Genomic DNA, 14,498 nt, shown 5'->3' with positions numbered 1-14,498 from the left:
ATGGCTACAGGTTATCGCATGACGTTTTTACGTTTCTTATGATACATGTAATAGATGAAATTTGATAAAAAAAAAAAAAAAAATCTCCTTAATAATAATTATTGAATAAATTTGAAAAACTTGGGATGAATGCAAACTATCGAACAGTTACGCCTTACATAAATTCAACCTAGTATATTTTTTATAGACATTAGTGTATTTTCGTACACTGACATTATACCTGCAAAGAAAATGTATATGTCTTTCTCTCAGCGACATAAGGTTTGTACTTAAACTCTTATTGTATATGCAATATACACCTTTCAAGTACGACTGTAACATTTAAATATCCAGATTAGGCGTAATAAAAACCATGATGAATTTGTTTGGACGAACTTTAACTTAAATGTTTATATGTGTTCGAGTGCCTATTATGTATGAAGATACAGGAATTAAACTTTCAAATGATCACTTCTTTTGTTAAGTAAGACTTAAAGATCAAAAGTGATTCAGATTTTCAAATGATTGATACATGTAATTAGCATATTAGTTATTAACGTTTAAGATACGCCATAGGTGTGAACCGGGCTTTGTGTGCTTTATCTTCCATTTGAGATAAAAACTGGATAAAAACAAAGACAATTGAAAAACAACATAAATGCTGCGCATTTTGGAAAATACAATACACTGGATATGAAATGTTTATACTATATGGGAATTATTTTATTCAGTTGCAAGTTCTTGTAACTGCGAATGTAAATACGTAATAAGTAAAGGCATTTCTTTATTTTGTCTGTATTCAAATGAAAAAAGAATACAGACAATTTTTATGAGATATGGAACAAAATGTACTGCTGGATAACGCTTCCACAGAATTGCATAGTATAAAAGGAATGGCACAGAAGAATGTTGCAGAAAAAGTTTTGCATCAAAAACTTCAAAACCAGATTGATAAACAAAAGAAAGCATTCGTAAAGCAGCACTCAAAGGATGAAAACGAACTTAAATTAATTCTACAGAGATTACAACTTGAGCAACAACTAATTGATACTGATGTCAATGATTTATCAGGTATGGACAAACTATAATTTCTGTTCAAGGATTTATCAGGTATGGACAAACTATAAATTCTGTTCAAGGATTTATCAGGTATGGACAAACCCTTTCAGTTCATAAAATGTATTAGGTATGAACACCCTTTCAGTTGAGGTAACTGTTTAATTAGTTTGATGTTCTTAAACGTTTTATAGTTATTGGAAGAATGAACACACGGGTAAACTTTCTTTAGTATTGCCAAATACTTAATTTGGCTGTGTCTGCCCAGTCAAGAGCTTATAAAAATACTTGGCGTCTACATTGTGAAATCGAAGATGTGTTTATAATCCTGTTTAGATTTTCTACTGTTGGCTGGCCTGCATGTTTTTTTAAAACAACATACTTGACCTTTCATTATTACTACATTACTTGGAATACTTGAATACAAAAATGTCGCATGGTCGCATGTGACACGGGAGTCCGAATGAGTGAGATGTAAACTATAATAATAATGAGAAAAACCATACTGTATACTAGAATCGACTATAAAAGACACCGGTATGAAAAATATGAAACATGCAAATTCACACAAAAAAAATACGAAGGACAGTGGTGTATTCTAATATGACGAGCTTCTTTCGCTATGTGAATAATTATGAGTATTGAATGGTTCTTTTTGTAAATTCATAGGCTTCCGCGCTTCATACAAAATGTACTTCGGTCAACGCTTTTACACCCCAATGAAGTTACGAAAATAAGCATTCAATTCTTAAATAAACCCATGCTCTGAATCCAATAAAACTTGTTTGCACATGCGTATATTGACTACTGCAGAATAATGAATTTTACTAAATTGTCATGCATTTAAATAGATTTCTTTTATTAAAAACACTTCCAAAACTCTAAATGATGCACATGTTGTTACTTATTCATTTATTATGGCTGTAATGTGTTGCATTTGGAAATTGACATATTTGACCTAGATACGACGACCGTTCATGCTGGCTGTGCAAAACTGCTTCCTTCTGAAAAATTACATTATCAGTCGTTTGCTTGTTTACGAAGAAAAAGAGAGGTTTATGGAAGAGCCTACAGAAACACTCTACACTTATACACATCGGACATAGAAATTACCTTAATTGTCCTAATCAGAATCGAAATAATTGATGCAAACTATACTTTATTGTAGTTTTTAACATTTAACAAGGGTATTTTTACTTGGCAGAGTATTCATATTCTTCAAGACGTGAATATCAATCAGTACACATCCAACGCATTCAGTGTAAAGGTGTCATGAACGGTCTTAAATACAAGACCTTATACAATGCTTTGATATAATTATGTATATAGTATCGACAGAATGTTGGACTATAAGCTTTAACAACTGGATAACAATACTTAGATGAAGCCTTTTACAGCTAATATTAAGGGTCAGTGTTAAATTTGGTTTACCGGAAGCTTTATACAGCTTATACATTATTGTGTATGGGTCTGCTTGCATTGTTACTACATTTTGTTAACCTGAAGCCTTATATATATCTTACATTGAGGGTCTTTGTGTATTGCTACGACATTTGGTTTACAGTAAGACTTATAAAGCTTCTGAATCTGTACTCTCTATAATTACAAATGGTTTACCAGAAGCCAAAGGATACGCGATGTCCACCCATGACACACAATAAGTATGTGTACAGCAAAAACACAAACAAAAATCAAAGAAACAGCGCATTTATTGTTGTTTTTCACCCAAATCATCACAGTGAGGCCTTTAGCGTGGAGCAAAATAACTCTCACTTAACTGCAAGTGTACTAACATGGTACGTCATTATTGGTCTGTTTTCATTGTATAATGCATATTTTCCACTTGTAAATGTATAGGCATTTTAATGTCTTTGTAATATATTGTTTGACCTTTTAATTAGCATTTATACCATAATCTTTATTTTATGTCATATATACTCAAATGATATTTAAGATTTGAATATTTCTTTTAAAATTATATTGGGATGTGTCGCGCTTTAAAATAAAACTGCGCGCCCTATCAACATTTTTACAAACCTCATAATTCCATTTAATGCCACAAGTTAAAAGACATGTCATGTTCTGATTTCCTATGCATTGTTGTATTGTTAACACGGGAAGCACTAAAACTCTCAGGAATGTTAAATTTTATTAGGAAATAAAATCCAATTTTGGAATGTCCATCGATTGTTGGCAGCCAATCAAAAGTACGAATATTTAAGAAACATATAAGATGAAATGTAATAATTGTAATATAATGTGCAAATATGTCACTTTGAATGTATTCTCGTTGCACAACTACTCTTAACCAAACAAGACATCCTACATTTTGTAGACGTTATAATTTCTTAAATATCATATAAACAAATATTGCTGTGATGATAATCCGACTTTAATGGCTCCCATGTTAATTCATCAATCCTCAAACACAGACGTCAATAAAGCGGGAGATCTCATTTAATCTAAATATTCTTTTATTTCTTATAATCGGTAATGATTGATGAAATTGATTGTGTTGAAACAAACACCATTGTTTTTGTATTATAATAGATGAGTATGTGTTATAACTCCCTAAAATACGTATTAGCTACATGTAGAAATACAAGATACATCTTATGGGCGTTAGCCCGAATAGGTGTGTCTAATTTACACTTTGCAGAATGATAGTTTTTTTTATAATTAATCATATGTAAATGAAAAGCATGATAAATGGTATCCAATATCGTTTGGCCACTTGCCATTAGTTTGTTTGCCATTATAGCTTTGTGTTCTTTGTGTCCAAAAAATATTGTGTATATAAACTAGCCCTTACAGAATGATTTTATTTTCACAATTTCGTGAAATGCAATGCATGAATAATTATGATAATGGATGGATGTGTTAAATGTCCAGTGGCAAACGTATAAATGTATATTCAGGAAGAGAACTTGATAATTATCATAATGTAATACATGTAAAAAAACAACTATGTAAATCTGGAGGACTCGCATTGCTTCGTATGTTAGGTGGGAGTTGCTAATTGTTGAATGCCGTACGTTGACCTTAAAAATAGTTGCTACATGTACGTCATTTTGTCTCTTGTGGAGGGTTGTCTCATTGGAAATCACACTTCATCTTCTATATTTTAGTTTAAACATATTTTATTTGCTGAATTAAAGCAAAATGGATTAGACACAAGTAAATCATACTTATGAAGTCTTCTCCATAATACATTATAAAGTTACAATAACAGTATAATATAATGGACATGCATATAAAACAAACAGTTTATACAATCTTCAATATATATATGAGTACGAGTTAAAACTCTCAAAGGAAGTTTGATTAAAAGCTGCTAATGTAAGATAATAATAGGAATAAGCCGTACGGTGACATATAGTTGTTAATTTCTGTGTTAATTTGGTCGCTTGTGGAGAGTTGTCTCATTGACAATCATACCACATCCTCTTTTTTTTTATTCCTTTGACATATTATATTCATCAGTACGACAAATGATTTCGTGACCTTTTACTTAGATAAATAAATTAAAAACATGCATTTTGGAAATCGAAATCCTCTTCTTAATATGCCTGTTTTGAAGAGAGAAGAACAGTTTCTAGATTGAAAAATTGATATTCACACTACTTGTACCTTTAAAATACTAAAAAGACATTTCTGCACTTAAAAGTCATCATTACCTAAAACTTAATTAATGTACTATACATACAATGTTACATCGATATACTATTTGAATAGAACAAATAAGCAAATAATCTATTAACACCAACTAGGGTCTCGAAAGGGTAAAGATTATAGAGAAAAATAGACCAAATTGAATGCTGCAGAATTCGAAAAATGGACCTAAAAAAATATTAGAGAAATTGGCCCGAAAAAAAAGAAAGAATAATTGGGTGATAAAATATAAACAATAGAGAATAATAAACAAAAAGTATAATTTAAGAATAGAGAATAATGACATATTTTTTCTTAACAAAATTGAGAATGGAAATGGGGAATATGTCAAAGAGACAGCAACCCGACCAAAGAACAGAAAACAGCCGATGGCCACCAATGTGTCTTCAACTCAACGAGAAAATCCCACACGGGACACGTGCTTCAGCTGGAAAAATGAAGGCCTCTCAACTAGATCCCACTAGAACTTCATTAACTGGATAACATAAATGTGTTTAATATCTAATTTCGTTTATAAGGTTATTAATAACATGATAATAGGGTCCACCTAAAAGTTCAATAAAAAGGATATCGATTATATTGTTCCCACATTATTAGCTTGTATTGTGTTCCTAAACTAACAATGTGACCTTGAAAAGCACTTTTCGTCGCTTTATATCAGATAAGATGAAAATGTGTATTTCACACCTGATTGACAAGAAATTACAACGGTAATTTAAAAGTGATAAAATGAATTATAACTTAAAGAAACCGATAGTGTTGTGATATATTTCGTACCTGATCATACCTAGTAAATTTTGATAAAATGTTACATAAACACCTACAAGTTCCGTGGTGTACAATATCATGTATAGTTCATTTCAGTTGTGCGCATTTATCGAACTTGAAGTTTTCTGCTTTTACCCAGTCATCTTCTATTGATTGAACTTTGAATATTATTTTCAACCTTTCTGATCTATAGCTATTAACATCTTTAGGAAATAACTCATTTTATAATATTAAATTAGTAACTATTAACCATATTTTTTTATTTTTTGATATTAGTTGCTTTTCTCAAATGTCACTTTCGGTTAGGTACACGTTATTGGTTGAAATATTACCTTGACGTTGAGTGTTTTGAATTTCAAAATGATTTTAAGTTTAGAAAAATTTCTTCAACCTCGACATTCCCCGGCGTATTAGGTATATATGGTACACTTATACTTTCATCAAAGGGATATTACAGAAAAAAACAGGATAATCTAGACTGACTAAATTATTAAGTACTCGAACAAAAAGAGGGCGGAATATACCATTGGGAAATTCAAAATACATAGGTCAGAGAGGAATTTACAACACAATGGAAAAAAACACACACACGTAACACACTCACTCAGAAAGTCCACTACACATCACAACAAAAACTAAGGCCTGAGCAACACGTACCTCACAAATAACCATACACGATACACTTTTATTATTTATAAAAAAAATATTAGTTTGATAAAAATTTTAGTATTTATACAACTAAGATATAAAAAAAAACATTGGCCATTAGACAAGCTTTTTTTTTAATTTATTAGACGTCGCAGTATCCAATCGTACAACTGTATCTGAAATTGATTTTTTTAAAACATGCTCTCGGTATATGCGAGAATTCTGTGAGAAGCTGTGGTACGATCATACGACTGTTTTAAATTCAGCTAGAACCTCATTAGTTGTTCCCTCTTTTCATTACTGGTATAAGATTGCGATGCCATATACATTTCCAGCTTACCTAGCCTAGGGTGCGACTAGAGGTCGAAGAACATATGAAAAAATACTGCTTCTGAAGCGCTTTTCTTGAATTTCACCAGAGACGCTCAAAGTCAACTATTAAGAATCATATTCAAAACAGTGTGGTCCTGGCCATTGATTGACGACCTAAATTATCCCATTGACTGGGACAGATTAGGTGAACGTTTGTCGGTACCAATCACTGCTCACTATGTACTTGTTAAAGACACTGAATCAGTGGGGTCACCAAAGGTTTTCAACACCTAAAAAAAGCAATTCGAAAAACGAATCCGGAATAATACGATGTGTTGATTTATATCAATAATATAAATCAAAACATAAAGGTTATTCCTGAATAATTTTTCGAATAATTTTATTATTAAAGGCGTTAAGAACCTTTGGTGACCCCACAGTTTAAATTCTATAATAAGTAAGAAGTGAGCAATGGTCGTTACAGACAAACGTTCACCTAATCTGTCCCAGTCAATGGGATAATTTAGGTCGTCAATCAATAGCCAGGACCACACTGTTTTGAATATGAGTCTATTAACCAAAGGCATGATATCTTATTATGCTTAGTTATATATTAGATCTTTTATGGTTTCGACTTATGCACCATTGGCTTTCATATTATTTTCACTAAACTTTTCTGATGAACATAAATTCCGAAGCTCTTCGAACGCATTAAATTAATGATATTTTGTTTCAATTTGTTTACAGACACTTGCTTATTGTTGAAGAGTGTATGACGTGTTGATTGTCTTATTGATTTTTTTCTCGTTTAAACATTCCTTTCTTTTCCTTTAAAAAAATAATATTAACAAAGATACATCAAATTGTAAACGTTTTGAAACTTTATTATTATTAACATGTTAAAAAAATGCCTTAAGTCTAAGGTATTTTTTGTATCTTGTAGATGGAGATGAAAAAGATGAAAAATCGTCAGAGTCGAGCAATGAAGACGACTTCATATCCAACCCTTACCCTGTCATGATAATGCCAAAGTTCAGCCAGCTACCGGCCAAACAAGATAAACACAAAATAACAGGTATATTATCTATTTTAGGACTCAGCTGTCATAATGTATTTTTCTTTGTTAAAATCAATTATTGACACAATCGTCTTTTCTTATTCGAATTTGAATTATCATTTATAGTTACAAAGATTTTACATGTTACAGTGAATGTATTAAGCTGTTCTAAATTTTCGGAAAATAATTCTTTGAAATGTACCATGTACTTTTGGGTTTGGTTTAAATATTAGGTCTTTGAAAGTCTTATGTCAAAAGATTGTTGTTACATTTTAGTTTTTCTTCTTGGTAAGTGGTGCCTTCTTGCTTAAACGAAAAAGCGAACAGTCAAAAGTTGATATAAATTGACTAATGAACTTTAAATAGAATCATATTCAAAACAGTGTGGTCCTGGCCATTGATTGACGACCTAAATTATCCCATTGACTGTGACAGATTAGGTGAACGTTTGCCGGTTACAATCACTGCTCACTATGTACTTGTTAAATACACTGAATCTGTGGGGTTACCAAAGGTTCTCAACACCTAAATAAAGCAATTCGAAAAACGAATCCGGCATAACACGATGTATTGGTTTTTATTGTATAGCAATATAATATTTCCCACAGAAAGTAACAAAAAGTTAGCGTGCAATAAATTCTAATATTGCACTAGTGCAATAAATCTTCAAAATTTATGACGTCATCAACGAAAAATTCTTAGTTTAAACCAATTTTCACTTTCAAATATTATATTGCTATACAATAAAAGGGTTATTGCATGAATATTGGGAAATATTGTCCCTCGTAGAACATATATTGCACTCACAAGCTCGTGCAATATAAAATTCTACTCGGGACAATATTCCCCAATATTCATGCAATAACCATATAATATCAATAATATAAATCAAAACATAAAGGTTATTCCTGAATAGTTTTTCGAATTATTTTATTATTAAAGGCGTTAAGAACCTTTGGTGACCCCACAGTTTAAATTCTATAATAAGTAAGAAGTGAGCAATGGTCGCTACAGACAAACGTTCATCTAGTCTGTCCCAGTCAATGGGATAATTTAGGTCGTCAATCAATGGCCAGGACCACACTGTTTTGAATATGATTCTATATACAGACCAGAACTTCATCGATAGAAAAATACATGTAATTTTGGTTAAACATATTCTAATTAAAAGTAAAGAGACCTTTATCAGTTTCAAATTTAAATGAACCAAATACAACATGACATTTAAAGAAATTACTGCTGTCTACCAATAATCTTATCAAAGTGAAACAAATCTGATTTAATAACGTTAATATGTCCGCGCTTTGTTTAAAAGGAATCTAACAACACTCCGCCTTTAAGTTATAGTTTTTGTTCTGATTAATTTTTATATCAACCCATACTATTTCTGCATCCAAAGTTTGAAGGTTTGTAACATGGTGACAAAACCTAAGGCAAAACAAAAAAGTATGCGTGTTTACTGTACCCCTACCACCCTTATTTTCATCTCTTACCTCAAAGTTTGTTTGACTATTTTTAGCTCACCTGGCCCGAAGGGCCAAGTGAGCTTTTCTCATCACTTGGCGTCCGGCGTCCGGCGTCGTCCGTCGTCGTCCGTCGGCGTCCGTCGGCGTCCGTCGTCGTCCGTCGTCGTCGTCGTCCGTCGTCGTTAACTTTTACAAAAATCTTCTCCTCTGAAACTACTGGGCCAAATCAAACCAAACTTGGCCACAATCATCATTGGGGTATCTAGTTTAAAAAATGTGTGGCGTGACCCGGTCAACCAACCAAGATGGCCGCCACGGCTAAAAATAGAACATAGGGGTAAAATGCAGTTTTTGGCTTATAACTCAAAAACCAAAGCATTTAGAGCAAATCTGACATGGGGTAAAAATGTTTATCAGGTCAAGATCTATCTGCCCTGAAATTTTCAGATGAATCGGTCAATCGGTTGTTGGGTTGCTGCCCCTGAATTGGTAATTTTGAAGAAATTTTGCTGTTTTTGGTTATTATCTTGAATATTATTATAGTTAGAGATAAACTGTAAACAGCAATAATGTTCAGCAAAGTAAGATCTACAAATAAGTCAACATGACCAAAATGGTCAGTTGACCCGTTTAGGAGTTATTGCCCTTTATAGTCAATTTTTAACCATTTTTCGTTAATTAAAGTAATCTTTTACAAAAATCTTCTCCTCTGAAACTACTTGGCCAAATTAATCCAAACTTGGCCACAATCATCTTTGGGGTATCTAGTTTAAAAAATGTGTGGCGTGACCTGGTCAACCAACCAAGATGGCCACCACCGCTAAAAATAGAACAAAGGGGTAAAATGCAGTTTTTGGCTTATAACTCAAAAACCAAAGCATTTTGAGGAATCTGACATGGGATAAAAATGTTTATCAGGTCAAGATCTATCTGCCCTAAAATTTTCAGATGAATCGGTCAATCAGTTGTTGGGTTGCTGCCCCTGAATTGGTAATTTTGAGGAAATTTTGCTGTTTTTGGTTATTATCTTGAATATTATTATAGATAGAGATAAACTGTAAACAGCAATAATGTTCAGCAAAGTAAGATCTACAAATAAGTCAACATAACCAAAATGGTCAGTTGACCTGTTTAGGAGTTATTGCCCTTTATAGTCAATTTTTAACCATTTTTCGTAAATTAAAGTAATCTTTTACAAAAATCTTCTCCTCTGAAACTACTTGGCCAAATTAATCCAAACTTGGCCACAATCATCTTTGGGGTATCTAGTTTAAAAAATGTGTGGCGTGACCTGGTCAACCAACCAAGATGGCCGCCATCGCTAAAAATAGAACATAGGGGTAAAATGCAGTTTTTGGCTTATAACTCAAAAACCAAAGCATTTTGAGGAAATCTGACATGGGATAAAAATGTTTATCAGGTCAAGAACTATCTGCCCTGAAATTTTCAGATGAATCAGTCAATCGGTTGTTGGGTTGCTGCCTCTGAATTGGTAATTTTGAGGAAATTTTGCTGTTTTTGGTTATTATCTTGAATATTATTATAGATAGAGATAAATTGTAAACAGCAATAATGTTCAGCAAAGTAAGATCTACAAATAAGTCAACATGACCAAAATGGTCAGTTGACCCCTTTAGGAGTTATTGCCCTTTATAGTCAATCTTTAACCATTTTTCATAAATCTAAGTAATCTTTTACAAAATCTCCACTGAAACTACTAGGCCACAATCATCTTTGGGGTATCTAGTTTGAAAAATGTGTCAGATGACCTGGCCATTCAACCAAGATGGCCGCCACGGCTAAAAATAGAACATAGGGGTAAAATGCAGTTTTTTGCTTATAACTATGAAACCAAAGCATCTAGAGCAAATCTGACAAAAAAGTTAAATTGTTAATCAAGTCAATATCTATCTGCCCTGAATTTTTCAGATGAATTGGACAACTGGTTGTTGGGTTGCTACCCTCCAATTGGTAATTTTTAAAGAAATTTTGCCGTTTTTGGTTATCTTGAATACTATTATAGATAGCGATAAACTGTAAACAGCAATAATGTTCAGCAAAGTAAGATCTACAAATAAGTCAACATGACCTAAATGGTCAATTGACCCCTTAAGGAGTTATTGCCCTTTATAGTAAATTTTTAACAATTTTCATTAATTTGGTAAATTTATGTAAATTTTTACCAAATATAGTTCTCTGTTACTAATGGGCAAAGTTCATGATAGATGTAATTGTAAGAAGCAAAATCGTTCAGTAAAGTAAGAACTTCAAACACATCACCATCACCAAAATACAATTTTGTCATGAATCCATTTGTGTCCTTTGTTTAATATGCACATAGACCAAGGTGAGCGACACAGGCTCTTTAGAGCCTCTAGTTTTATTAAGCACTGTTAAAGTCACAATGTTGCTCCCATAGACTCAATGTTTTTTTTAAATCCCTACTGACCTGCCTACCCCTTTTATTTTTTATCAGCCGGACAGTAAACACACATGATTGGCCTTAGGATCACGAAATGCCATCAAAATAGAAACTAGAATGAAATCTTTTCGGATTTTTTTCATGCGAAGCGTTGACATAGGATCAGTTTTTTTTTTTTAAATCATATTGGAAATACTATTACTAAGCAGTAAAAGTACCTGTTAATAGGTATCAAATTTTCACCTCCTCTTCTCTAAAATATCATGTTATTGTTTATCACAAGCTTATCATTTATATAAACCCGAGAACACGATTTCAATTATTATAGTATCTCTTTTATAAACACATATTTCCAGATATTTTTTTCTCAACAAATTTATGATTAATTTTATTCCACAAATGCATACATGTTTTATTTAACAATATCATATACAATGTTTGTAGACATTTATTTATCAATTTTACATATAATATTGTTATATGAGTTTTAATACATGTATGCAGTTTTGGAATACAATCATTAGAAAGTACAAACGCAATGGTAAGATCTAACGAGCTCCCAATCAAAGATCTTTCTCAATTACGTTTTGTATAAAGGACATTTATAATTAAAAAAGTAAAATCACAAAAATACTGAACTGCAAGGAAGATTCAATTGGAAACGCTTATCACATGGCAAAATCAAATGACATAACACATCAAACGAATGGACAACTGTCATATTCCTGACTAGGTGCAGGCATTAATGACGCGCTTTAACCAGAACTATTCAGAATAAGTACTAAGCTCAGACGCCAAATTTCACCTTAAACCGAATTTATAAACGTGTAATCTTTGTTTTCATAAATGTTTTGAAATTAATGAAATAATCCTTTTGATTTTATTAGGTTCAAAACAGTGCTTCAAAATGCCGAGGAGGAAATCTTTAGAATACGAAGATGTTGATAAAATCAAGTCATCTACATCCGGCATACGTACAACACTGCTTGCGGCATCATTCATATCTAAACTGCGTTCTTCTCAGCACAAGAGACAAAATGATGTCGGAGACGATAACTATTGTGACCAATGGGAATCAACTTCATCGATCCGTCGACCCCGAAAAACAATCGCAGAACAAAATCAGCATAAGCTATTGCAAAGAGCGAAAAGTGAAATTCTCTGCCGACCTAGTTCTGGTCTTTCTTTATCTGTATCTTCAATGCAGTCACCCAGACGAATCGATTCATCAAGACATGGTCCGATATCGTGTAAAAAGGACGTAACCAATTTCGGCAATCTGCAGTACGAAGGTACAGTTGAAGATGACAACATATCACCGTGTGCTATTGGACAACATAAACATAGAAGAGGTGGGTCATTAAAAGAAAGAAAAATAGTTAAGACGGATCTGGATTCTTTCAAAATGAGACGGAGTAATTCGTCCAAAGAAAAGAGGAAAACTGTTCGTCCAGAGAAAAGTGACGAAAAATGCAACGAAAAGACTAAAGTACATCCAGAGAAACACATATCATCGAGTCCACCGAAGGTTAAAGAACCTCTATCAGAAAAAATACTTTTAGAAGATGAAAGAAAAACAATATTGAAAAATAAACATAACAGACATGGATCTTTGAAAGAAAGGGGAGAACTAAAAGCGTCAAAGTGTGGAGGAACAAGGAACATTTCTAATGTCCGAGTAGTATCCGAAACCTTTCATAGCACGAAGAAGAAATTTAGAAAGCAGAAATCTCTTTCTACAGATTCTTCACCAATACACTCTACAGAGACTAGTCCAACATCAAAAGAAAACGAAAAACAGTTCAGGTTCTGACTATTTGTGTATGATTCTTATAATGGTCTCATATCTTATAATGTCTTTATGTCTTAAAAATATAAGCATGTGCCTTTTGTAAATCATGAATAGTTGACATTTGTAAAACACTTAGCCTGATAACGATGTCATATTTTATGATCGCGGCTGTAAACCATATTGTATTATAATTTAATCAGTCCAAGGTTAATGCAACCTAAGCAACTTATGAGACCTTTATTGCATTCAATTTATGAAGTCACTGTAAGTCCAATAAATATATTATATGTGATAATTGATTTATCTCACTTGTATGAAACACACCTTGCTGTGTTTACCATAGTCCTAAATGTTGATTTCGTTGAAACGGATGAAGAGTGAATTTCAACGATTTTTTTATTTACCCGAGAAAGTGCATCTTAACATATATTTATAATTCTTTTGTAACGAAATATGAAATGAAAAAAATCGTCTCGTGGTAGGGTGCTCGCCACGTGAAACAGCTAGATCAAAGCACGTATTTGAAAAAAAATATATGCTTCTGAACTCGGCATTAATGTTTAGGAATAAGAGTATCGTTGACTCGGAGTCAAAGATTTGCGTCAGGGTATGTTGTCATGTCCTCTTGTCGACTGAATATATTATAATATATAACGTTTTATTCTGAAAATGCATAAAATATTTGCCACTGGGCGTTTAACATCAATACAAAATAAATCGACTTCTCATTCAAGGAGAGTAAAGAAATACACCGTAGAGGACATATTGATGTTCTGTTGAAAATCTGTAGCCGATTTGTTATTTTCTAGCTTGAAAATGGATGGTTTATCTTGAACAAATAGTATATTGTTTTTGCAATTGTAATGTGTATATCGTCTTTCTCTATATATTATGCTAGTATGTTAACTTATAAAGCTATCCTTCAAAAGCATAGGTTTGATTGGATTGGTAATTAAGATCATTGTTGTGTTTCATTGGCATGCTTTATCACAGTGTATATTTATATCTCTATTTTTTGGCTGGTGAGAACTTAACCTATGGAATGTGCGTTTGGTGTTTTAAACATATTGTAGTGCCAGTTAATTGTTTAGTTTTGCCCTTGATTGTCAATGTCATTCGTGAAACACTTACCTGATTTATATCCAAATAAGAGACATTTAAATTTAAGTTAAGGAGAACGAGTATTTAAACTCAATTAATCACATTTGGCAGGTCATCAACATGTATTTTACTGATACAACCGTTGCTATTGGATATATGTTACAAACTTTTAAATTGCTCTGTGCTGTTGTTTGTCTGTTTTTGCATTTGTCTTTTTTTTTATTC

At 32.5% G+C, this 14,498-nt stretch overlaps 1 protein-coding gene across 1 annotated transcript; it reads left to right on the top strand.

Annotated features, from left to right (window-relative positions):
* Positions 1–403: 403 nt before the first annotated feature.
* LOC134707882 (uncharacterized) lies at positions 404–13,624 on the top strand. The gene is made up of 3 exons (XM_063567993.1): positions 404–1,050; positions 7,379–7,510; positions 12,268–13,624. The coding sequence occupies exons 1-3, from the start codon at positions 816–818 to the stop codon at positions 13,191–13,193; spliced, it is 1,293 nt and encodes a 430-aa protein (XP_063424063.1). The 5' UTR covers positions 404–815; the 3' UTR covers positions 13,194–13,624.
* The last annotated feature ends 874 nt before the right edge of the window (positions 13,625–14,498 follow it).

This window comes from Mytilus trossulus, chromosome 2 (assembly GCF_036588685.1).
Source record: "Mytilus trossulus isolate FHL-02 chromosome 2, PNRI_Mtr1.1.1.hap1, whole genome shotgun sequence".
Classification (NCBI taxonomy): Eukaryota; Metazoa; Mollusca; class Bivalvia; order Mytilida; family Mytilidae; genus Mytilus; species Mytilus trossulus.
This window is presented reverse-complemented; position numbering and strand designations above follow the sequence as displayed.